Source organism: Salminus brasiliensis, chromosome 7 (assembly GCF_030463535.1).
Source record: "Salminus brasiliensis chromosome 7, fSalBra1.hap2, whole genome shotgun sequence".
Classification (NCBI taxonomy): Eukaryota; Metazoa; Chordata; class Actinopteri; order Characiformes; family Bryconidae; genus Salminus; species Salminus brasiliensis.
Genome location: NC_132884.1, coordinates 24934920 through 24961833, shown reverse-complemented (window position 1 = coordinate 24961833; position 26914 = coordinate 24934920). Strand labels below are relative to the sequence as shown.

At 40.3% G+C, this 26914-nt stretch overlaps 2 protein-coding genes across 6 annotated transcripts in view; both read right to left on the bottom strand.

Moving 5' to 3' along the window:
• mast2 (microtubule associated serine/threonine kinase 2) overlaps window positions 1-22873 on the bottom strand; it is a 151007-nt gene extending 128134 nt beyond the window's left edge. For all 4 annotated transcript variants that reach the window (XM_072684307.1, XM_072684308.1, XM_072684309.1 and 1 more), the window contains exon 1: window positions 21717-22873. In XM_072684307.1, coding sequence (XP_072540408.1) covers window positions 21717-21797 — 81 coding nt within the window. In that variant the 5' untranslated portion in view covers window positions 21798-22873. The remainder of the gene's footprint in view (window positions 1-21716) is intronic.
• A 933-nt stretch (window positions 22874-23806) lies between these two features.
• Window positions 23807-26623, bottom strand: tmem69 (transmembrane protein 69). 2 transcript variants are annotated; one of them, XM_072683027.1, is made up of 3 exons: window positions 26509-26623; window positions 26238-26287; window positions 23807-24647 (listed from the first exon to the last, which is right to left on the bottom strand). In XM_072683027.1, the coding sequence occupies exons 2-3, from the start codon at window positions 26280-26282 to the stop codon at window positions 23940-23942; spliced, it is 753 nt and encodes a 250-aa protein (XP_072539128.1). In that variant the 5' UTR covers window positions 26283-26287; window positions 26509-26623; the 3' UTR covers window positions 23807-23939. The 2 variants fall into 2 exon arrangements, with proteins under 2 accessions (XP_072539128.1, XP_072539129.1); XM_072683028.1 differs by lacking the exon at window positions 26238-26287 and having other exon boundaries at window positions 26509-26622.
• Window positions 26624-26914: the final 291 nt, after the last annotated feature.

The window sequence follows — 26914 nt, the reverse complement described above, 5'->3', positions numbered from 1 at the left end:
TCGGCACTGGTTTTCAATGGTCTAATCTCCATAGAAAGCACTGCCAGTGGATTCTGAATAGCTCTGGAGAAGCTGCATGCAAGCCTGAGGATTCCATGTCCAATACAAAGCGTCAGCAAGAGTACTATAAAGCCCCTAGCATTGGGTTGCAAAGTAGTGGAAGCATGTTTTCTGGAATAATTGAGCTCCGTCCAATACTTCTGTGACGAGGTATTTGTCACCCAGAGTTAATTATCTATCGTCAGTACATTATCCCACTACAGCTTCTGTGGCTAAATGCAATCAAATCCTCATAGCAAAATCTAGTGGAAAAGAATAGTATAGTCTGTTACAGCAAAGAGTGAACAAGGTTTTTTTAACACTGTAGATTCTGGAAGAGACACTGGATGAGCAAATGTCTGTAATGCTTGGTCACATAGTGTACTTTGTTGGAGCAAAAAAGACAATAAAAAAAAAAAAAAAAAAAAAAGCAATTTAAGGGGGGAAAAACTAACTAGATGTATCCATCAGGTTCTATTCTTGTACTGTAAGAGAAACAAGTAGTACTAAAAGAAATGTACTATAATCAAGTAATTATTGAGGTCCTGATTCCCCCATCGTTCAGACCACATATTCTATTAGGTGAGCTTTAAAGCTCAGCCCAAGCCTGACAAGCTAACCAAAGCGTTTTGCGCCGCAGGAGAACACCAGTCTGAGATCTGGAATTGTGACATTAGCTACAAGGCCTGAGGATAGGTGCTGTGGCTAATCAGCTCAGGATCAGGCACACGTGGGGGCTGCATGTGAAAGCCATTGGTTTTAGACTTTGACATGAGGTCATTGAGGAAGGGGGCGTTCAAGGACAGCCCCACCTGCTACTTGTGGATATATTAGGAGTAAAAAACAGATACTTCAAAAGGGTAGATTAGGACGTTTTCACACTCTTTGTGACCAAGTGGTTCTCGAGCCCAGGAGCAGTTCAAAGCACTGATCTCTGGTCCTCTTAAAATCTGTGGACAGGGCTTCGCTTAGTGAACTCGGTGCGGTCCACTGCAGTTGTGGAAGGTATCCGCTCCCAGTGCAAGGTTGCGTGTTTGGTTGCTTTTTTTTTCCACATGACTGCTTCAGCTTATCACATGCATGGCTAAAAACCTTCTCCTACAAGAGAAATGGATAAACCTAGGCCCTACTATATAGCAAAAAGGCACACAGAAATATGATGTTCAAAACTGTACAATCAATCCAAGGTTTAAATGGAATTTTTGTGTAAAAATAGGGATGCACCGATACCACATTTTCCTTTCCGACACCAAGACCAGATTTTGAAGCATCTGCCAAAACAGAGTACAGATACAAACTCTGACTTAAATATTTGATAGATGGCTATACATCCTGATACTCCTTAAAAAGAACAGCATGTACTGGTTAAGTAATACGCAGTAAGCAAGTAGGAACACAATCACAATCTTGCTAAGCTCGACCAGACATTATTTTCACATGGAGAGAAAAAGTGCCAAAAGTTCCATTAAATGTCTATTTAATAGTAATAACAATTTATGACTGGCTGTTAATGGTTGCTTAAACAATTTTACAACACTATGTAAAAGCAAACCAGTGAGGAGTCCCTACCCCACAATGCACTCGGATACAGCCCGGAGTACAGATTTGTGTAATTAGTATGAAAACGCTATGAAAACGCTCTTCAAACAGTGCATTAGACTAACTGTAAATACAAGGACTAAAAATGTATAATCATCTGTACAGTCACCAGCCCAAAGTGGGTCTTCAGTTTACGTGAGCAAAACGACAGCACTGTGACCACATGAGCTACAAAAGAAGAAAATAGTGAGCACCTCAGACATGCTACTACCTTGTTGCCCAAGTTCAGGATGATTACAAAATCATGGCTTTAGTGCAATCACAAGTTGGGGATAAGAAAATAAATACCTAAGGATGACTGACTGCCTCATCCAAATGTTCGGAGACCTTAATGACAATCTAGTGAAAGCTTCTTATGGCCAGCTCACGTTCCTCACTTGTGGCAAGGCTTTTCTCTTAGCCAGATGTTTTTCCATGGCGGTTTCATCTCATCACTCATGCCTGCCAGTGATGTTCCCTCTTTCTCCTCAAAGCTCACTCATCTAGATTTACCCTGCACTGATCCAAATACTCAGACTGTACAGATGCAGGCTCAGAAGTTGCAACCAGACTGTATAATGACAGTCATTTATATTGGGATAATCAACAATCAGAAATGTACAGTTCCTGAGGTATATACCAAGTTTCAACAACCTTTTAGAAGTGGTTGATTCCAAAAGGCAAAGTAGCTTTCATCCTGAGAGGCAGGTCAGAGAACATTACAAAAGCCCTACGCGGTGAAGCATTACCAGGTCTTGATCAACTGATCATACTAAAAAACGATCAGTAATTAGTATCTGCTTCAAAACCCCTGATCTCTTCATCTCCAAGTAGGAGTGAGAAAACGATTTCACAGACAGTAAAAAAAATAATAATAATAATAAAAAAAAGATGCAGCACTTTTCTTCACAAATCAGTAAGTTTAATGAGCTTTAGGTCACAAGCCCCTTTTGGAAGTATTCTTCTTCTTGGCATGTAAACTCTTTCTTTCTCTGTTTAATCGTGTTTTACCTTTTGACACAAGCACTAAAACCAACACTTTGTAAATTTTCTGTACAGTTTGTTCAGCACGGTCATTTTAATTTCTTCTGACTGTCCTTCAAGTTTAAAGTAGCGGTTCGGTCGGCTGACCATGACGTCACGTGTAAGGAATTTATTAATCTAATAGAAACACAGAGGACAGTTGTGTTTGGTGGATCAGTACACTGGATGGACTGACCTTTTGTGCGTGTGGGTCAGTTCAGAAGCCTGAACTGTTCCGACTAACACCTGATATCTGTCACACGACTATCTGAACGACAAAACAAAACCAGTTAATTAATTATATTTCTCACTAGTTTAAGCACAACCATGAAGCCCTTTTCCCACTTTCTATACTGAATCTAAAAGATGGCAAATTCATATTGATAGTCATACACACCATATGGACAAATGTATTAGGATACCTGGTCAAATCATCCTGTTGAATGAGTTCACTCTGAGTTTAGCCAGCTTTTACTAGAGCAACTGTCTCTTCTGTCAAGGGGAGGTTTTCAGCTACATTTTGGAGCACTGCCGTGGGGAGTTGACTGCATTCTGCAACAAGAGCCTTAGTGAGGTCAGTATGTTGAATGATCACCACCCATCCAAGTATTGGATGGAGCACACACTCCAAAGTATAGTACTGAAGTAAAATATCTGACTATATGACTTCTGCAAGTAAACCTAAGCAATGAAAGAAACCCTTGACAGTCCAGTTAGGGCCTGCTAATAATGGAATTACAGACTACGGTAAAGAAAGACAGTATGCAGTGTGTTTTTCCAGCTACTGTTAGGACATGTATACTCCACATAGTTTAGTGCTCAGCTTCACGTGCCATTTGAGTTCCTGAATATTCTTGTTGATGTTGTTCAACGCTAATCATGAAGTTACACACTCACAAATACACATGCCCACATATGAAGCGAAAGGAGTACACAGTCAAGTTGGTGTTTAGCCAATTGTTTAGTTGGCCAACTACTATTCAATTATTCAAGCCCAGAGTGAGAGCGAGAGAGCGAGTGAGAGCTGGAACAGCACGGTACCGGTAACACTAACAAAGCAGCAACAGTGCCAGGATCAAGAGCTAGCAGGTAAAGCCACAGGCCCTGCAGATGTTTAAACAACCACACTGAGGTCATCTATCCATCAGTTCTGTTTGCATAGATTCCAATGATTCACACTGTATTCACAGTGGTAGACAGCAAAAGAGAGCCTGAGAACTGACCACCATGAAAAGATGTGTACTTGGGGGGGAAAACACTTGTCAGACAGTGTATACATGCAGTATCTATGAAGTGTATACATCTCATCTTTACGCATACAAAATACACAGCAACTTTGCACAGTCACTACTAGCCCTAGCCTGCTTTCCTCATGTAAAAATGTCCATCAAGTACCAAAAACACACCAGCTAAAACTCATGTAAAGACTCATTACGTAGACTACAGTTACCATCACAATACTCAAACCACTACAGTACAATATCATGCAAATCCAACAACTTTAAGCTTAAGATTGCATGTGAATTACCGTATTACCCGAATAGCACCTACCATGTTTTCTCTGTGCAACAGTATGAATTGAACAGTAATATACAGTATGTATATGTATGTATACATACATACATATACATATATACACACACACACACACACACATATATATATATATATATGTGTGTATATAATATATATATACACATACACACACACAGGATTTTAATTAATTAATTTACAGTCAGTAAACACACCACCACTACAACATTTTGGATCTGCCCTTCACTGTCACCCATGAACACAAAGTATGCCTATAAAAACTAAAGATTTATCATTCTTCTTTGTATCGCACATTCTTCTTTGTATCGCAGCAGTGTTTGGCCACAGCAGACATCAAACTGTGTCTGAGAGGCATGGTGGTGTTCACATGTCACACTGATATGTGGTTTTGACCACTACAACATTATTGCAACATCACGTTTTGCAATACTGTATCAATTCCCAGTGTTGACTTAATAATTTGCATGCATATTGGTGTCAATATATAATCCTGCTAACAGTATCACAACATACCACAATACATTAAATTGTAACCCCTATACCTAAAAACACTGCCCTACTCGAGAGGAGTTTTTCCACAGTTTTTTCCTCAGGCCTAATACAAATGTGCTGATGTCAGTGCTAAAGCTCATCCTTGAAATGAGCAGTTTTCAGGTAATTGTACTGGGTCTTATGCAGGTAGATGTCTGCGTCAGTCTTACCAGAGGTTTCTATCTTGGCTTGCATGACCACGTCTCTTCAAATAATACCAGTAAACTCCTGTGTAAAAGTGTGCAAGCTTTTTTTTTTTTTTTGGAACAATAAAACAATAAGGTACACATAAAACAGGTCTTTAAGACATTTCTTAAAAACAGACAACCTTATGTTCAGTGGAAGATCATTCTAAAAGTTTCTGAAGTAACGCTACAGACCACTTTCCATGCTGCTTGGAACAATCTGTGTATCCAGGACTCCATAGTAGGAAACACTGTGGTTGGTCATTGTGAGCAGTAGGACAATTTCAGACACAGTCTCATTTAGTTAACACATTAAGATATTGAAAAAGACCAACTCCTCATTGTAAAGTCATCAGCCATGCTGTAAAAGAACTCAAATGACGACTTCTGTGGGAGCAGCAAAGCCTCAGAGAATCAGCCTGACTCTGTATTTACAGCTTGAGCTCTGCTCAGCAGCACTGCTGCCAAATTACCTCCAGCCTAAAGGAATAGAACGAGATCCGCAGCAGCATCAGCTGCAGTACACTGCAGTGTACGCCTCATTTAAGCAGTCAGATCCTTATGGACTACATACACCCCCACCCATGCGGTGCACATGCACACAGACTGACTGACTGACAGACAGACAGACCTGCTGTGGCAGCTTGTCAAGATTTGGTCCAAGACGAGACGGAACACTGCTTGCACAAGCAGGTCAGGCGTGCTAGACTGCACGAGTTCAAAGTGCACACACAGTTTACTACAGAGAAGTAAACACTGTGAAGCCATAAAGAAATATGTAGTGGAGAGGTGAAGTTAAGAGGATCATGCATTACAGACCAGGACACCCACAGAGTAAGACACCAGTGTCTAGTAAGTGCTTCCTATGAGCATTTTTCTATGACTCCTACTCAGAGATTACTATGCACATTGCTGAACACACATTAAAACCACAGACAGGTGAAGTGAATAAGAACGATCTCGTTACCTGTCAAGGGGTGGGATTTATTAGGCAACAAGTGAACAGTCAGTTCTTAAAGTCAACCAGTGACAGGTCAGATGACTTCACTTGTTTTCTATAATACAGAAGGTACCGAAACTACAGCAGCAGTCATAGATACACAAGACTGTGATTTCTCAAGAGCCGACAAGGGCAGCTTAATAAGCCTTCATATAGGTCACCATAACATGAAGCAAGAATGTCATAATGTGGAATGGGATCGCTAAAGGCAAGTGAACCAACAGGTCCCTTTTGACTCATGACTTGTAAGGGGAAAATAAAATCGTGTATGGAAACACTTTGCATTTGAGTCGGGACAAAAACCAGTATGCAAAATTAAGTCACTGAGCATCCAGGAAACACCTCAAACTTATTGACACATCTCAAAGACAGACACCCAGATCTGTACACAGGAATTAGGGTGAGATTTGTCGAAATGTGAATCTGAAATGTTACCATTATTGATTGTGAATTGCATTCTCAAAGGCAAATGTTAGCTTGTTTAAGCTACCGCTGCAATAGCTCAACTAGTGATGCAGCAGAAGAAAAAAAAATCATAAAACAAAAATAACTAAAGTAGTAATTATCATATTTTTAAAAAGGTCGGTAAACATTTATTCTCCACTGCATCCCTGTCCATAATGCTGAGCTATCAGCATGATGGGTGTGCAGGCTGATCAGACCTACTTATACCTGGAAGAACCGAGCTCCAGTCATCTGACCGCAGTGAATACCAGCTCATGTTGGTTCCACCTACTTATAGTGCGAGTCGGCAGATCAAAAGATCGCAGAGTCTTTATACAAGCTGTTACTAACATATAATGATCACTAAATGGTGACTTACGGTTATACGCTAATGATACTAGAAATCAGTGATCCTCTTTTTCTAATCAACATGTTTTACCTGCTGTGCTATAACTGGTTGAGTAGGTTTCAGTATTGTTTGTTTTAAATACTTGAAGGCTACATGACACTGGTTTTGTAATATTTTTGTATTGTTATTTATTATACTTAGGCCTCATCTCTGGAATGGGAACTTTGAAGGAATAAATTGTCATTTTACTTTACATTTTATTCCATGTTTCCCTCAGCGCTACAACGCATTAACATAAAAAAATACAAGGCCATCAGTCTTGACTGATCAGCTCAGTGTTTTAACTTGCTGATCTACAACTGTGAAGGAACTCTCAGTAGAACACTATCCGTCTAGCACCATAAGGAACGGTTCCAGAACGTTTCCAAAGAAGGAATTTTATGCAATCATGTGTTACAGGGAGTAACACGATTCTGCCAGTTTCCCCGAATGAACCTCAGCACTCATGTTTCTCAGCCAAAAAAACAAAAAAGGTGTGCAAAATGACCAGTCCTGAACTTTCCAGGAGCAAAACTAAAGAAGTTGCAAAACTGGAACAAGGTTCTGAAAATGTGCTCACCAAGAAGACTCAATGTGGCTTTTGTTCTTTGGTGATTAAATAGGGAACTCCTCACAAACCAGAGTTTATTTTTTAAAAACAGGAAATTTAAAATGGCCAATAAGAAGTATCAGCAAAACAGAGGAGTGAAGAAATAGTAATGACTCAAAGCTGGGAGGTCAATCACTAAGAGTATTTAATAAATAAATAAAAAGAAATATTAATTCCATCCGTAATGCCTGGTGCCCCTCGCCACAACTGTAGATGTAGAGCCTGTAAAATGTAGAGCCTGTAGCCTAACTGGACACTTGAAGACCAGATCAGCAAATTATCGACAAATTCAAAAAATGTTAATATTAATATAATAACGAAACAAACACCACCACCACAGCAGCACGCCCAAGAGTCTGCTTGGCCAGACAGTCAGCTCTATCTTAATTTTACCACCACAAAATCTAACACAGCAATAAACGACAGCTTCCTCCTAGGACAACAGCTTCCTCCCTGCTTTCTCCTAGAACCTTTTTATTTACAGTTTGCTGTCAAGCCTTAGTAAGGCACAAACAGTGACAGTGGCAAAGCTGACAAAATAAAAATAGCATAGTAATATGTACAAAAATATGTGTACTAATATGCACTAAAAAAGCTAAGTTGGAGAATAAAAGCATATGATTTATAATGTATGATTTTGAAAAAAAAGTTAATATTTTGTTGAGCATGTCATGAGTCTCCATATCATTGTAAATTCAATATATACAATAAATATGTTTGTAATTTCAATGTAATTTATATGGGATTAATTCTACAGAAATTGTATTTCTTCTTTTACCTCATCATCCATAACCAGGGACCGTGTGACTGGGGTCACTATGGGTTTCACCCACTCTAGCCTTCTGTAATCTGTCTTTCGCAGCTGTGGGAAGGAGAGAGCAGCAGCACTAAGCCCCAAGTCCAGGCCCACCCAGCCCCAAGGCCCAACCTCCAAGGCCTGCAGGGGGAGATAAGGCCTCAATAAAGAGAGACAAAAGTGTAACAATTAATCTTATAGAACAAATGTGCATCTCAAAACTAAAAGGTGATTAGTTAATGAACTAATCACACTCACTGGAAATCACAGCAGTGTACAAGGCTGTGGAGGAGGAATGAGTTCTTAATACAATGTTAATTTACTCGAAATGGAAATCTGCATATTGTCACACAAAATGCTGTATCTCCAACTTTGTTGTTTTTCCACTTTTTGACAGTATGTTAATTTTGCAGTTCTTTACCCTGCATCAAAATTTCAGGATGAATGGACCAATAGAAATGCTTCATAATGTTCTTAAAAAGTACCGTGTGGAAAGGTCTCAGCATGTGCTGCAACTACTCAGTATAAGCTTTCGCTGCAGTATATGTTTCCACTCACAATCCAAAAAAACACTCTGGAGAGAGGATGTTCTCATCTTCACTCTCTCTAATCCTACAGTCAGGTTACAGGGTCAAAGTGATCAGAGTTTCAGTCAGAAGTCTGTCCTCTCAGATTGCGTATCAGGAAAAGTGTTTAACATAGTACTGCAAGTCATCAGTAACGTCAGGACAAAAGAACAGTGAAAGTAGTGTGAATATTGGGTCCCATCACCAAGACATTCACCAAGAGTCTGAATCCTTGCAGGAACTCATGACCTCAGGACCCAGATTGTTGGCAAAAGTCCCACTCAACCTAAAGTAGCAAAAAACATCCAAAACATGGTCTTGCTTCACTGAATACTACTGAATGTCTAAAGACCTACACTGTTAAATGTTGTGTTTTTTATTTTAAGATCTTTTCATTTTAAAACCAATTTTATTACAATTCACGGCCTGCTCTAGATTTCCAGATGTTTCTTGATGTTCACACTGACCCCGTTCTTCTGATAGTGCCTACATCATTAGCACAGAGTGCTGCAGGAATTAACAAATATTCAGCCAGCTTTACAAATAACCTCACTTTTACTTACAGTTTTATTTTGTTACCCTCTAAAATGACAGCTAATTACATCACTATTTGTATTAGCTGTTGCTATGATGACACTGTGCAGCTCTGCAAGATTTGTGAAAACACTTTTGTGTGAACACAAGATAATCATGGACGGCCGTGAGACCTCAGTGATGGCAAATAAAACTTGCAAAGCTAAACAAACAGTCTTGAAAGCTAGAGCACATTTAACAGAAAGCATATTTTCTATGATGCATCACATCTTTGCAATATACAGCGGCACGTTTAAGCACTGTGACGTCAGTGTGGTTCAATGCAACGGTACACCCTTAATAATCAAGCTAACGTTAATATATTGGCATGTTTATTAATGTCTCTTCCAAAATTTTTGATTAGCTACAACAGCAGCAGCTCAGTTCTGCAGCATATCGTTTTAAACTGAAAACTCAACATTACATATATATATATAAATATAAACAAATGATCTGATTTAGGGCAGTAAGTACTTTTGTCAAAGCGCATTTAGCTGCCCTGGGGATGGTTCTACAATGTTCCTCACAAAAAGAGCTATTTGGATTATTAATTTAGTTCTTAGCCTGGTTAACAGGCTTCTCAGCAAAAACGCTGCTGTAGATGGTTAAAAAGGGGGGCTCAACATAACACCAAATAGGGTATCACTATTGTGAAATGCAATTTAAATTGCAATTTAACACATTCACCGATTGGTTGGTACTGTGTTTGGGGGGTTTTCGGACATGAAAATAAATAAAAATAATCACTAAAATGTGAAAGTCTTATGTGTGAACAGAGAGTAATAGAAAGGGTAGCAAACCATTAATCTTTTTAACAGGTAAATAGCGCAGCTAGCAGCATAATAATTGAAATTCCAAGCATTTCTTTTTTGCGATGCAATGTGACCCCTAAGAGTTCATTCCCACTAGAAAGAACTTACTCAACAGGCTACATCCCCCCACAGTGCCCTTTCACTAAGCTAATTAAAAGGCAAAGTTCAGAGGCAGCTCTGAGCCGAGGGCACTGAATCACTGTCCACTGTGACAAATGGATTCATTAAAACGCATCCCTACTTCTTGACCAAAAAAAAAAAAAAAAAAAAAAAAAAAAGGCAAGAAGACCTGCTGGGCTTGGCCATTTCTGTTGCAATAATAAAAACACAAGATTAACATTTTTCTACTCCATTCTTTGTAGTGCTCAAATAAACCTTTTAGGCTTTTCTTCATTTGTACATTTATCTTCCCATACAGGCCTCAAGTACATGAAGTATCCAAAACACAAAATTCTTCCAGCAGCTTCCTTCAGACAGACTCTTGAGAGGAAAATGGAACAACTCTGGCCACATTATTTTTAATAGCCACAGACAAACATAACAGAATATGTGGCCGTTAGTACAATTCTTCCTTTTCATAAGCGCTAGCATGACCGATCAGTCTACTCTGTAAAGGATTCTGTTTCCCATCCATCAGAATCTTTGACAAAAGCAATGGCGTCCTTTTCATTAACCTCCTCGATGTTGGAAGGCTACTTCTACCTACTCATCAGCTGGAGAAGGAGTGAAGAATGATGTGACTCCACTCAGACACTAGAACAGCCAGCTGAACCCCAGCCACAATGAGGGAGAGATTAGCATTTAGAACTGTCTTTACTGGGAATATAAAGGCGTGGAAATTGGTTTAATGGCCTTCATGCTGCTGTGTGCTGAGATAAGGTTCATTTAGGCACTGAAATGCTGAAGTAAAACGAAGGAGCTTCTCAGGTAGTAAAGAATAGACTTGGAAGCTAGTTAATTGGAATGCAGGGAAGTTTTTGTCTGCTCAAAAAAAAAAAAAGATTAACATTAAAATTAAGGCATTCCCTTCAGCAACACACATCAAAATAAAGCGTTCAACAAAATTTTATACACATGAGGGTTTATTGCAGTGGTAACTGGAGTCCCTGTAGCAACGATGATAGCATTAAATGAAACAGACAAAAGCAAACTGCTCCACCCCTCATTCCAAACTCACCCATTGCTAGTCGGACTATTCTGGTTTTGAAGAAATGAGCAGCTTCTCAAAACACTCGTACCACAAAGGATGTCATTCCAAACCATCCCCCACGGTAATGCTTTATTTTAAAAAGCAGAGCCATAAAATTGGATCCCCCACCCCTCATAATCTGATTACCATAAACTGCATAAATTAGTCTCTTTTCAAACATACTCCCTTAATTTACAACACTGCGACAACTGTAATACTTTCTTCTAAAACACACAATGGAACACTGCCATACTGTTCAAGTCCGTATGGCATTTATCCACTTCATAATTAGGAGGGAGCTGTTTGCATTTCTGTGTCTGAGACTATATATACTCTATAAAATGTTACTCCAGCCTCAGGGTGCTTGGCTAGTACTGAGACTCTGACATGTTGATTTTCTACAAAAACAATGTCACCGCTGAACATTGACAACAGCCCTTATAAAGATCAATAATATTTACTATAAATCACTCTGAGGCAGAGCATTACATTGCAGCTGTTCTTTTACAAGATTTCCAGGAGATTTTCTGAAGCATGAGCATGGTGTTCGCACCACTGTATTTTCAGTCCTAACAATGTTATTTATTACTGTATAAACTAGCCTGCTGCCTAAAACACCATCCTACTTAAAGTAAACCTAGGTCACCGGGAGTGCTTTTTGTAAAAGGAACACCTGAATAGCTAAGCGAGAAACAGATGATCTGATATCTAAAAGCCATGAAGTTAAAGATGATACATTTCTGTAATATTTTCAGTATAAAAGAAAAAGCACCCAAAAGAAAAGCTGCTCTCTAAATCGCACACTAAACATGATGTAAAAACACTGTGCACCACTACTAGACATGCATTCATCAGTGTAGTACATACAGTACATAAGCATGCATTTCGTGACACAGCAAAACAAACACAAACAGCATGGTGGAGAGGTGGACCTGGCCTGAGAAGACCGAAGGATGCTCCCCCTCACCACTTATACTTACAGCCATTCTAAAAAAGCTCAAACAGCTTAGTGATCTGGCTATGGAGATGTCTGAGGAGCCAATAAGCCTTCAAGTAATGACACATAAAATTAGAGATGTTTCAATAACATGTAATAAAATATTATTATATATGTGCTTAAAGTTTGTGCAGAAAATCTGGGACACTATTTTTGCACATCAGAATTCTGTATCACATATAAAAACGGTCCTATATCATACTATTTAACTGGCTTTCAGACAACTCTAATTTGTTTAGATATTTCTGTGCAATGCTGAGTTAAATATGTGGAAATGTACATGCATGGAAATTTAGCGTTTCAAAGCCAAGCGCAACAGGAGTTATTCTCACACTCAGAAACCAATTTACTACCAACAAAAAAATGAAACTGCTACAGTACAATGCAGAGGACAAGCCATTACATAAAAGTTCAAAGACTAAAAAGGTGTTACTTAGCCAAGTCCAGAGTGACTAATACCATTGAGAAGCTGGAGATAATTTATTACAATGACTGAAATGCTCTGTTTGCCAAGGAATACTGAGATCATTTTTGAAGAATCATCCTAGTCCTCCTCTGTAGTCTTAGCAAACGCTGACTTGTTTTGATCCAGATGTGTGCTAGTCTGCAGATGTTGAAATGAAAAGAAGCACATGGTGAAGCAATGAGGCAATAAGGTGGAAGGTTTCCCATCCTCAAACACAGTAAAGCAGTGTTCCACTACTTAGTGGTGATAGGACAGGGAAAAAAAAGGAGTGGGGAGCTAAAGCCACAGAGCCATGACTGTGAGGAGGGCTTAAAGAGTCACTGAGGAATGGAGACAGGATACAAGCATCAAGTAGTCCATGACAACATCTGGATATGACCCCAGATGTTGACTAAATACAATACAGCATTCGCTAAGCTGGGAGGGCAGTGGAGATTTGTAAGAGCAAAAGGAAAAAGCAAGAGACTGCAGATGGAAAGGGAAAGAGTGAGCGCACTACACCTTATCCGGGATGCGAACCAGTTCAAGTGGCTGCTTCAGTCAACCAAAGGTCAAGCACAATACTGCCAGTCAGTAAAAACATTTGATATGAATAAAATCTGAGGCAATGTGCAAGTGTACTAGACATGACAACTCATAAGCACTAAAGAAAAAAGGTAAGAAGTTCAGAAACTGACTCAATATAATTTCTGGTGCATAAACAGATTTACAGGTAGATTTAAAGATAACTGCTGTGTCAGTAATTAATTCAATAACTACGCAAATTCAAGTCATTAAAATCTTGCTTGGTTTACATGACTGCCACCTGTAATTTGAAGACACTTGGCTCTCATAGCTGTTATTACAGTGCCAAGAAATCATTATGTTCTACATCAATTTATAATAAAAACTATTATTAGCTTCATGTGTTGGTTGCACACAATGATAATTTATACTAGGCATGTGCTGCCTAGTTTTTGATGCTATCAATCCAGCATCCCGATAAGGTGAACATAGCAATGAATAACTATGATCCATCAATTCACATCCACCACTGTTCATAAAGGTTCACTCGACGCTCATTAAATATTCACCATGATATTTGACTGGACCTCAAGTAGCAGCTAGCCAGAACTTTGTTTTACATATAACAATATTGGCAGAATTTTTTAACTGTTCAAACAGCGTGATGTTTAAGTGGGATTTGGAATATTACACTGATTAGCCTAGTGTCAACCATATTGGTCATGCTTTGGTTCATGCCGCTCTGTTTACATCTCTCTCTCTTTCTCAGAGCAGCGAGGACAGTAACACGTGATCAGAGTGCCATACAGCACAGCTAGGCTAGGCGTGAAACAGACACAGCACCTTTTTTTTGGTTGTTGTTTTTTGTTGTTGTTAAATGCAGTGACAGTAATTTGAAGCGTTCATGATACCGTTACTGTATGTAATGTGGCGTTATGCTAGCTTAGTTCTCATTGGCTCATAATGAAATATTATAACTTTGGCTTTGGCAAATAATTACTACTCTTCAAAGATATTCTCTTCTGAACTCTCTGCTAAATGTAGATCCCTCCCTTTTTTCTAAAATCTAAAAACTTGTCGCCCCCTCCCCCCCCCCCCATAATGTTCATGAAAACTGCATAACCTCAGTCATATTTGTGGAAAATTGTCAGTCCGCATGATTATCTGTATCTCTCAGTGTATAAAGTGACGAATGTAGGATGAACCTAGGAGCAAGAAATGCCAATTCTCGTATAATACTGCTTTAAATGTCATTTTCAAAGATGCCTCAATCATTTGCACAGTACTGTATGCGTGCAATATGAAATACTTTAAAATATTTATATCTACTAACAAACATACTGACAGAGTAAAGACCTAACCTTTCCTGGAAAATCACTTACAATTAGAACAGCGCATTTTGCTGTTTTTACTACAATCTGCTCATTATCTGCATTCAGGCGAACGCAGAAATCAGCAAACGTTTGTAGATCTACACATCATTCACTTTGTCACTAGCTTATATGTCTTCCAGACAGAATTGATCGCTTACCAACACTTACCATTCTGCCCCTCACAGCACTATTTAATGAAAACCATCACGTTCAAATTCTTTACAGACATGTCAATGTCTTAAAAACGGCAAATGCATTCAATCATAACTATGTCCCTCTTACATAAAGTCAATGCAGTAATGAAGTTCTGCTTTAACAGAGGAATACGCTTCCTCCAAGGCTGCATGTGTTGTAGTATACCCCAGTCAGTGTTGAGTCAGCCCCGATCCGTCTTTCTGCACCATTAAATTCTGCCTTCAGACAACAGCAAACTCTTTAAAGAGTCAGCACTCATAATTACTCCAGCTCTAAACACTCACTCACATTCACACATACTTCCACATGGAGAGAATTCTAGCTGATTAGTTGTGGCACACAAACACACACTGCATATCAGCTCATCAATTTTTGGAGCAGTTTTTTTAACCTGCACTTTTAAAGAGTATATCCACTTTCTCAATATCAGGATGCACAGTGTTTGAGGAAAGATAAAGACCTAACTGTGCAAATATCCCAATCTACCAAACAAATCTTTTAAGTTTGATGTGCGATTCTCCACTTATTTTGAACTCACACAAAGTCTGTGTTGTGTTTGTACTTGTCAGCTTTGGTTCAATTAAAACGAACCCGGGTGCGACTGTATCTTTAGTGTGCTTAGTTTGAGTATGTGTGAACGTGGCCTTCTGAACTCACACCAAATAAGCTGACCAAGACTGCCTGAGCAAGTGGGTCTCGGCCCGTATCTGAACAAACTCTGGTCTGGTTCGTTTGGAGTATGAACAGGATACGAAGGCATCTAAAGAAACCAACGCCGAGGTCACTCCTACCCACTCGCTCCACCCACGTTATGCCATCCGCATCTGACCGCTTCACCATGGGAAAGTCTACATGCAGGCCAGTCCACATGTCTGAGCTTTAACTTCTTCTGTCTGAAGGTTTGCTTCAGACAGAAGAAGCAAACCAGGACTAAAATGTAACGGTCTGTTAAATGTAATGTTCTAACGGTCATGTAGAAATTTCTGACCATTATTTCTAACAGATCAGTTTTTATTGCACTGATCACGCTTCCTTAAGTGCAATGTAAACACTTACACCCCTTGTTAACAGGGTCTTAAGCAGTCCTGCAGATCAAAGCAAGGTTGGTTTACTCTTCGGCACGGAGTATGCGACAGGTTCAATGTAATGTGGATTAAGCAGTTGTGGGGCTGTAATCTACAGGCATTTATCATAATTACACACCGACAGAGCTTGAGGAGCTGCAGATTTACTCCGAACTGCTGGTGCATTTCATTATTGGCAGCTTCATCAGAGCTGCTGCTTCAAACAATGTGCACTCGGTCTAAGGTCTGAAATAAGCCAGAATAATAACACAGCTGCACATGATTAATGTTGTTGATTAGTCTCACTTTTATTCTCCCCCTAACTGAATAATGGATATTATTCTCACCAGGCACTGTAAACATTTTAAAGTCTATGTAGTTAATAATAAAAAAAAAACTAATATTTCAGGATTTTCATTGTTCATCTAAATTATATAATATAATTTATATAATAATAGTTTAGATATGTAAAAAAAAAATGGGCATCCTAAATGCTGCATAATCATTTGTAATTAGGATTTTCAAGGTTCATACGTTCATACGTTTCATTTTCCAAATTTCCAAGCTTCCCTGTTCTCTGATGAATATGGGCTGCTTTAAACAACAGTCTACACAATGCAGTGGAAGACTATTGTAATGCTGGGGAAAATGACTTTAGTGGTCTGTGCTCTGTAAAAATAAACAAAAACTAAAAAGGCAGCACTTAAAAGGTGATATAGCAAACATTTTAAACCATAATATAGGAAACAACTAATTTCTATGAGAATGGCTTCTCTGAGATGGAGAACGCTCAGAACTGCCAAATGCCTACAACATGACTGAACTGGTTCCTTCTCATTGATCTGACTCATATTGCAGGATGTATTCAGTGTTCAGTATTCATGTGCAGTAGAAAACTTTTTTTTTATCATTTTAGAGATTACAATTAATGTCTTTGGCAGCAAATTAACACGTCAAGTTTAGCATGTGGTCACTGTGTTGCTTTAAACAAAACTACAACATAAGCCAAACCTACCAGCATAGTGGGTCCCATAGCTATCATCAGTGAGCTACCTGAGACTGGAGGGGACAGACAGAGAGACCTTGAGCTCAGTAGGAAAACAAAGAAAGGCAGGATGTTTTTCAGTTTTGACAATCATACGGCAGGCGGCCAAGGGTTAGTCTCCAGTGTAGTCCTAACGTGATATGCTCCAAGGCGGAACAGTTGAAACTACAGGAGCTGCAAAACAGCAAACAGAGTGTGGTTTCTTTAGCTGAAATCACGGTGAGCGCCTTGGGGCTCCCAGGGCTCAGAACAGAACCCGTGAATGTCTCCAGTATAATAGCAAAACAGAGAACAGTGAGAAACACCAGAACTCCCACCCCTACCGTTCACTGTGTGACTAACTGCTGCAAGCAGAGAAAGGACCATGAGACTGATGTCTCAAAAGAGTCAGCAGCTTGAATTTCACTGCAAATCATACTCTCCAACACAAACACACATGAACACATCCTGCACACACGTCTGCCCATACATATAGGGCTCCTAAGGATTTCTAAAATGTTGCTATGGAATGAAGAAAAGAACAGTATTGAGATTATACTGATAAATATGCTGGAGCATTGCTGTGAGGATCTGATTGTATTCAGTGACAAGAGCATTTGTGAGGTCAGGATATTAGATGATCACCACTCCACCTCACCCCCAACTTCCCAACTCATCCCAGAAACATTGGATGAAGCTTCAATTTTCATTACAGAAAATTCCACTACTCCACAGCTTAATTCTGGGGGGGCGTCATACCACTCTAGCACGTCTGTCCATTTATATTGGCAGTGCTTCTCTACAGGGACTAGACGAGCCGCCCATGTGCATATGCACATATATGTCAGCAATGGATGCAACCTACAGCAGCTGAATGCATTTATAAGCAGGGATGTCAACAAACATCTGAGCATATAGTGTATTTTGTAGCCTTACATACAGACGGAGTAGAAAGCATAGGGATGTACCAATATGGGACAGAGAGAGATCAAATTTATTTTTTCAAATAAATATCTGCCAATCAGCAGATACACATTTCTAATGTACTGAACCGAGAGTAAACTCGTCTAGATTAGCACTACCAAGAAATGCAACATTTAACAAAGTAAAGGGTTACAAAATGCAGTAAAATGGGAAAGAAAATGCACAGCATCCCAAAGTCACCTAAACATGCTGTTCTTCTAGAGTTTAGTAAATATATCATCAAATGTGAGATATCTGCCATAACTGTATCGTCTGTTCACTGTAGATATTTATCGAAATTATTAGTGTTTGTAATGCAGTGTCAAACACTGCGAACATACGCACTTCATTTGGTGAATGAGTTATGCTGGAGGTAATTCCAGGATGATGTTATTGTAATGACCAAATGCTGGCTGTGCTCACATTTCATTCGGGCCCACAGGGACATTTGCTCAGACTGAACAGTTTTCTTAACAGGGCTTTTTAGTTTGCCAGTTCGAGCCAGTAGAGTTGCAAGTTATGAGCTCCACTTAACCTCTGTAGCTCAAGTCTGAACTAGATGAAAATCACTCACTCCCAGCAGTAAAATCCCAGTTAAATATTTAACTGTTCTTGTATGTCATGGTAGCAATGATGTTAATCAATAATCTAATGCTTCCTAATGAGGTAGCAGCATGGAACTTAGAGTCACACAAAGGTACTCGCCAAACTGAACATCATCATCTGATGTGTGGAAAAGCTATTGGTTAATAATGAACCAGAGATACAGGATATGAAACAGGACTAGGTTATTTCTATATTCCAAAGAAGGGCAACTGACTGTGGCTGTACTGAATCACTACAATGCAACGACAGTTCACAGGCCATAAGGGACGCAGCTTTCAGTTACGTCAACAGCATGCTTTTTTTCTTTTTTCTAAAGCCTCTTTAGCCGATTCATCTCTCAAATGACTCAAAATAAGCGCAAAACAGAAAACTGAAGAGATGAAAAGCTTATTTGTTATACAAGTCACTGCCCAGAAAAGCATTATTAAAACTGTGGTTAGATAACTGCAGTGGGCCAGGAACCCGTCAAACCTAAAGCTGCCTGTCCATCATCCTGTTCTACCAGCACATTTACAAGTCAAACACGTGACCAACCTGCCCAACTTGGAAATAAAGGTTTTGTTTAACACACTTCTTACTCAAAGTCTTTTTGCCAAGCTCATGAACTTTCACTAGAACTACAGCATTTCAATTTATCGCCTAAATAAAACCTGATACTGTGCTTGTGACGGTAATAAAAACCATAGAGAAATAAATCAGTGAACGCAAGACGCAATACAAGAACAAAGAAACAATGTCCAATACAAAGTGTCCCGATACTATAATGCTCAGGCAAACACAAAAGTATGGAAAAAAACAAAAGTCTGGAAATATATAATAATAATAATAATAAGAAGAAGAATTTAGAGTAAGTAAATAAAGTAATAAAATAAATAAAATAAAAACAATGGGCAGGTGCTATACAAAACATCTTGTAGCAAAGTGGCAAGGCATTACCCTTTCTTATAATTTAGCACCATAATATGGTGCACCAATAAGTGCACCAAGATTTTAATGATTCTGCTAGCTTGGTCTTAGTGCTAAGAGAAAAACTGGTCAATGTAAACACAAAGATACTTAAAACAAACTTCCTGTTCACTTTCTGGCCCAACATTTAATGAGTACAGAGATAAAATGAATATTCTGCAACATTTAGAGCAGTACACAACAATCAGACTACATCATCTATATAATAAAGAAATAAATAAATAATATCCAAAAAAATAAAAAAAGTTGTACTGAATTCTCTCAGATGATGGAGAAGCACACACCTGTGGTCAATCCAGAAAGAAATAAAAGCACAGGGAAGCTCCGGTAAAAGAGAGAATTATCCCATCTGTTCAATCCAGGAATCCATATTTTTTCATGGCTACATTCCCACAGTTCTGTCATCAATTTAAATGATCCATCTTTGCAGTGGTAAGTGTGAAAAACAGAATGGCAGTAAGCTTTTCTGAATACAACGTGGGTATGGACAGTACCTCTAACATGCTGAACAGCTGCATGAATTATAAAGAATGACTTTGTAGAAAGCTAAAAGTAAACAGTGTGTAAACAACATTACAAACAGGCCAACGGGGGGGGGGGGTGAAGTCACCGCAACAGCCTCTAGGCATTACTGCTTTCATTAAAAGGTGAAAATGTGCTACATTAATATTTCATGAAAGCACTGTAAGAGTATTTTACAGTGAAGACTAAGGTTCATTCTGTGCTTAGTGTGTTAAGTCTGTATTGCGTTCTCACTTAAAAGGAACAACCTAGGAGAAAGGATTTCTCGGCCCATGTATTGGGTGTATATCGGGGCCTGGACAGCAACGTTCTCAGATGTTCTGAAAAACCACATTTACAGACAACAGCAGGAGGATTTGTTTTAAACAAAGCAAACCTGCCAAGTGTGAACACATTCTTGTAAATCTTAATTACCATACACCACTCACTTCAGCTTTAATGCAACTTGATTAACAAGAAACAGACTTAGCTTAAGAAAAAGCTGTTTAGATGTCAAAATAGTTGAAATAAGTTGAAAGTCAACTCATTAGCATGTTTTATTTCATTTTATTTTCCAGCAGTTTGTTCTTAAACACTGTCTCGAACAATGACTCTGAAAGAAAAAATAAATCATTGTATTCATCCTTGTTCAAAGCTCTTACAACCTTTTTCAAATAGGGCACCAATGATTTCCATACACACCCTGTCTGTTCCAACTTGTTCACAAACCTCAGAACTAAAGCTAAACCCTGGGAGGAGTACTGCACACAGTAATGGTATATTTTTGCTAAATTGTCCACCCTTATGATACAGGAACAGGTGCTTATCAAAGCGTTCGAGGTGTGTTCACCTGCACCTTTGCAGTTGCTATTGAATGTCAACCACCTGCATTGGGCTCCGACCCTACAAACACACCTTGCTGCTGTCACTCCCTTTATGACCTCATCTGCAAACACACACGAGGTGAACAGCCACGGACCAGAAACAAACACACACACACACACACAAACACTGCGGGGTGTGTGCACACCCTTTACATCTCACCTAAAACTCATAAAGTCCACACAGCCACCAGACTGACAGTCCACAATGCAGTTCAACTCCCATCCATCAAGGTTAGGAAATGGTAGCACAACAGAGAAGCTACCTCAAACTCACTAAATTCACAGCCATGCCCCCCAGACGATTAGCAAATCCAACTTTATTGAGACGTCACATGGAAAATTCAAGTTCCAGTGAGAGTAATGAGGTATAAAAAGAATCAAACAATACTACAGTAGGCTAAATTGAGCAATTAGGACCATATTAATATCAATAACAACAGCAAAGGTCATTTATTTTCACTGTCTATCTGACTACATTACAAAAACGTGGGACATAGAGCACATTTCGAGGCCCTCAGGTGAGAAGGGCAGAGTTCTGGCTGTCCCTGAAAGACTGGTAGCCCTCTCTGGATGCCCAAACAAAGGCAAAACTGAATCCCCTTGCAAACCTATAGATCAAATGCACAGGAGTTACGTTTAGGGTCGGTTTTAAGATTAAAATGCAGTTGTTCTGAAATTAACAGCCGAGAACGAAGGAGAAAGACCATCCAGGGTGCTCAGGGTGTGGAAAGAGGCGAGGCAAAGATCATGCAGCGCGTTGACTCTGCAGGATACCTGCGCCAGCATGCAGTGCCACCGGCGCCCTGTCTACAGTCCAACACCGCACAGCCCATAAGAAACACTCAGTCAGAGTCTCAGTCAGCACATGCACTACAAGGCACTTACCCCATCCTTCCCTTCAGCCCCGCTGGTCTGCTGCTCGCCGCTGCACAGTTTTCTCTTCTGTTTGTTCTCGGTCCTCTTCATTTTGTGAGCCGGTTGAAGAACCTGGCGAATCAGATGATCATGAACCTGGTTTCTCTGACGGCTTGACTAGACAGTCTCCCAACTAGCCTGACTCGGTACGACTACGGCTGCACTGACAAAGTCCAAATCCATGGAGCTGCGAGGAGCCTCTTTTCGCTTAGAGAACAAAAGCCGGGGAGGAACTGGACCTGGTGCTACCATCAACCGGCACACGTTAAGGGGAAACGGCTTTCAGCGAGCGATTCTCCCAAGTCAGCCCGACTCAAAGGCTGAACAGGTCATGGTGGGTAGATAGCTAGATAGTTAGCTAGCTAGTGTTCACTAACCGCCTCCTAGTTCGCTCCTGAGGGTCCGGTCGAGCTGGACTTCAACAACATCTGGGACTGGGGCTAGAGCCGTGAATGCAGCTAGCTACAGCTACAGCTAGCTAACTTGGCTAGTTAGTGTTTCTGAGGGGTAGCTAGCTAGGTGTAACTTGTTTAGCCGGCAGACGACAAAACACCAAGCGGGAAGTTTTATAGACGGTTAACGTAAAAACTCGACCGATATGAAGCCCGGAGTGGTTTTGCTTACTTTCACAAACGAAAGAGAAAAAAGGCCGGTAACGCAGGTTGACCGAAAACTGCCCGACGACCGAAGACCACTTCACCCAAGTTAGCCTCTAGTTACTGTAGTTACAAGTAAGCTTAGCTAACTGGCTAACCGGAGCCTGACTCGTACGCAACACGCCAGAAACGTTAGCTCAACGTTATAGTGCTAATATCCCCTCAGAGCCCGCTCCTCCTCATCCTGCAGGTTTCTCCAAGTTACTCGCTCGTGTCTCCTGTGTTCGGCGCTTCAGCCTCTTCTCCAAGCAGCCTGTACACGCAGCTAGCTGACTGGCAGTGTAACGTTAACAAATAACGTCTCCGCGACCCGAACTACTCGTTGTCAGTCATTTGCGAGATGTCTGAAATCCCAAGAGCTCCCCGACGCCGTTCGCAAAGCCACCGTCGGGCATGTCTGAAGTCCGCAGCGGTGATCCACATCAACGGAGCCGCGGTGGAGGTGACGGCGGGCTGCTCGCTCTGGCTCATGCAAAGCTGCTTGGGTTCTCGCTGCTACCCGTCACGGAGGAATTTACCCGCTTCCTGAACCTCTGCGGGTCGCCGCTGTGATTCACTGGTCTGGAATCAGCGCACGGGAACACAACCCTGAGAGCAGCACAGTCATTGATACTGAAGCGCTGATCTGGGAACGGTTTCATCACAAGCCAATGACGTCGTGGGCTTTTGAGCGTGCGCGTGCTGCCCTCTGCAGAGCAAACAGCGGATTTTACTGGGGAGAAGTTTTCTTCTCTCTCTGGTTGGAAACCAGGGCTGCTCAAACGCTTCTTATGCAAGTAATACAATCATCTGGGTTTCATTTGAGATATGGTTTTATATATATATATATATATATATATATATATATATGCATTATATAAAGTCTATAAAGCTTGTGGGAAACTCATCAACGACCACTGATGAAGGACTGGAGGATGACCAATGCAAGAGAATTGTCTCTGACTTAACATCTACAAGGTGGACAAACTAGCAGTGTATACATACATTTTCCTTCAGAAATTATTTATTCAGTTAGTTGTTATTATATATATATATATCTAATATAAAAATCCAAAAATGACAAACAAATCCACAGTATTCACTCAATTATTGTATTTTATAAAATCCATTCTAAATAGCTGCTAGTGTTGATGCCATAGGAAGACATTCAGACTTAATGTTCATTTCATTTGATACTGTTGTTACTGTTCCCATAGGGTTCCCAAAAAGCATCAGAGCACAAAGATGATTTATAAAGGGTCAAGCGAGCTTCATGCTGAACATTTTCTCTACCAGTCACTTTGTCTAAAATTGGCACATTTCTCATATATATGACCATATTTGCATATTATATTAATCTGATAATCTGTCACAGTTTCAGGAGCTAAAGGGGTTACTGCAAGAGACGATAAATAAGGAACACCCTTTCTATTTAAGGAAATGAGTAAGTTTTATTTTTGTTTGCAAGCATGAATCCAAAGACATCCCAACAAGATACATGTTTATTGATGTTACATATTCATTACCTTTACTGGTTCTTATTTAAAATCTGCATAAATTATTTGTCTTCAAGAAATCTCTTCTCTGGATAAACCGATTTAATAACCATAGTGCCCAGCAAAGAGACAACCGCAACCATAGTGAGGATTGTCCTCAGCGCTTTAAACCAGCTGGGGTAGGTGGGCAGAAGGTGCAGATCATAGTGGAGAGACATGCCAAGCCCCATGACCACAATAATGCCAGACTGGGTAATGTCGTGGCTAAAAAGAAGGGCTATCCAAGCTACTATGGAGGGGACTACACTGTTGCCTAGGTTTAGCCAGTCAGGCGTTGCTGGGCTGCCCTCAGGTAAGGCGAAGCCCCAGCGGGATCCACCAAGAAAGGACAAGATTGAGGCTCCGTACACAACCTGAGCAAAAGCTACCTCAGGAAGGTACAACTCCATTGCGCACATAAGTAAAGGAGCTGACACAAAGGGAATAAGACCAGAATACCCCAGAAAGAGTGCAGGTTTGGGGGCTTCCTTCATGTTCTGCAAATCATAACGGAACAAGTTCAGTTTTCGTGGAGGTGGCGCCTCCACCGGCCGTTTCTTCTGCCTCAGTGAAGAGCAGTGGAATGACTGGGCACTGAGAAGAGAACCTGTGGCACATCTGGAAGGCAGCTGCCCATACCGATCCATTGTGAGGAATATGGAAGAGCGCGTCTGGTGCCCTGCGTAGACAAACGTTCTGGACACGTGCTGAAGGCCGCTCCATCTTCGACACTGTTGATAAATAATACATGTCAAGACAAGCTTTCACTGTACTTATGTCATTTAAAGTAAACAAATTACAAATGGCTTTACAATCAATGCCATATTCAAGTCATAGAACACCACCAAACATGGTTAGATGTCAAATGGAAGATTTCACTGGGGCCTTACAACTACTTCTAAGCTGATATTAAAACATATAATCACTATGATTACTATCACCAAGGTCAACTATCAGGATACTGTAGTAAGAAAAACACTAGTCTGGTTTCCCAGATCTAGATTAAGGTTCATCTTTAGCTAAAAAGCAATGTAATACATAAGCAAAACCACCGGCAATGCAATTTCATCCAGGACTAAGTTTAATCCATGTCTGGGAATTATTATAAGATATTACATGTCCATGTGTTGATATTTTTGGATAAATGTCTGATATTGTAGACCGGTGCAAATCAGGGTGGGGGGGGGGGTGTTATACCTCTAGGAACAGCTTGTTTACACCCACAACTGTATAGGTTGTGAGGTGTCATCTTGAGTGTGTGTGATGTTCGAGCGAGGCACAATATTGGTTGCCAGGAATACGTCATAGAAGGCATTACCACTCACGTTGGAGTGCAGTGCAGTGGCTACTCACAGGAGCTTATTGAACATGACCAATAAAGCCATTGTTATTAAAATGCACCAACGGATTTTAATTTTCTGTTATGCATCATCAGAAATATAGTCAGACATTTAAGCCAGTGCACCAGTCCAGCCAGCGTGTTTTTGTTTTTTTGCATTAAATGATGTAGTGATGTGGTCGGACTTTTACAAAGCATCATCTGTCGGACAAATATAAATAAATAAAAATGAATTAATGTGTATGTGAATGTTTAGAAATGAGGCCATAGGTGTGTTACAGTTTCCAATTCTGGTCCTGGGGGGGGGGCTAACATTATGGGCTGGGCTTTCCAAAATCTTTGCAGCGCAAAATTTATTCTAAGGTGGCAGAGCTAGCATCACACTGAACGCTCTCTCTACAAGTTTAGATGATGATCTCAACACCAAGATACTTTGGACTAAGGAAACTGTGCCCAAGGCCTTTCTCTGTTAGCCAGGTAACTTTCGACTGGCCAATATGAATGCCCTGTAGGGCTGGGCGACAAGGTATAAATACACTATTACACTACACAATATTTATCATGATAAAAGTAATCATCAGGATACAATCAGGAGCAACAGATTCTTACAAAACTACAATTCAGATACGATCAAGTATCCTCATATAGCCCTAATGCCCTGCAGCTCCTCTCCTAGTTAGTTATCCAGATAAACTGAGAAGACCACCTTTACCTGGAGCAGCTGCTTTACAGTAAGATGTTCAGTTAAGATGATCTCAACATCTACAAGTTGAGGGTCTTGATTTCTCTTAGCTGCTGTGACACTGTGAATCCCCCCCTCCTTCCCCTGTGAGACTGATAAAGGATTTTTGTTTTGTCTTATCTTAAGATCACGTGACCAGAACTGACCAACCCAGGAGTAGAGAGGACGAACTACAGCTACATGGAGAGCATGGACTCCACCGTGCATGCAAAACATGTAGCCAGCTAAAACTTCACTTACCCAGAAGCTGCGAGCGACATGTTTTCCTATTAGTGCCAAGGTCATTTTGCCTGAAATGCAGAAGACAGGAGACAAGATAAGCTACATATGCGCGACTTTTTCCACGGAGAAACTGAACTGGTGAGCAGGGGCTAGCTACCGAAATGGAGCGTGTCCTGAGTTAGCTCGCTAGCTAATAAGAGTTTAATCTCTCCGTTACCGTTAAAACCTTAACCAGTCAGTCACAGTAACGTTAGTAAGCTTAGTAGCCTCAGTCTTCCTCATCACTCACCAGAGTTTCCCCTCACGGGTCACTGAGATCTGAAATCTGCCCTTTGAAATTCACATAGCGATAATCCAGCAACACGCTCGGAGGTCAACACCGCTCCGCGTGAAGTCAGCGGCAGCTCCACAAACCTTTATCATCTCAGCTGCTCTACAAAATAAGAGTCCCCTAGCACAGAGAGCGCCTGGCTGATTTCATTAAAATACAGGACATGGTTTTTATGCAGCTGGATCAACAAATGACACGAAGAAGCTGGAGTGATCCGAGCTGGTCTGTTAGAAAGTTTTTAACTCAAACCCTCTCACTCCTGAACTGGGAGGAGAAAGTGAGATGTGGGCTAAATGTGGGCTAAATGTAGGGGGTGCTGCTTGTGAATTTACATTAGTTTAATTAATGCCTTAATGCTCTGATA

What these genes read in the sequence shown, in the direction of transcription:
- tmem69 (XM_072683027.1), bottom strand. Translation starts at nt 26,282, where the DNA reads ATGACCTTGGCACTAATAGGAAAACATGTCGCTCGCAGCTTCTGG. An exon ending in ATGTCGCTCGCAGCTTCTGG is followed by an intron (nt 24,648 to 26,237) that starts GTAAGTGAAGTT and finishes ATTTATCAACAG; the next exon opens with TGTCGAAGATGGAGCGGCCT.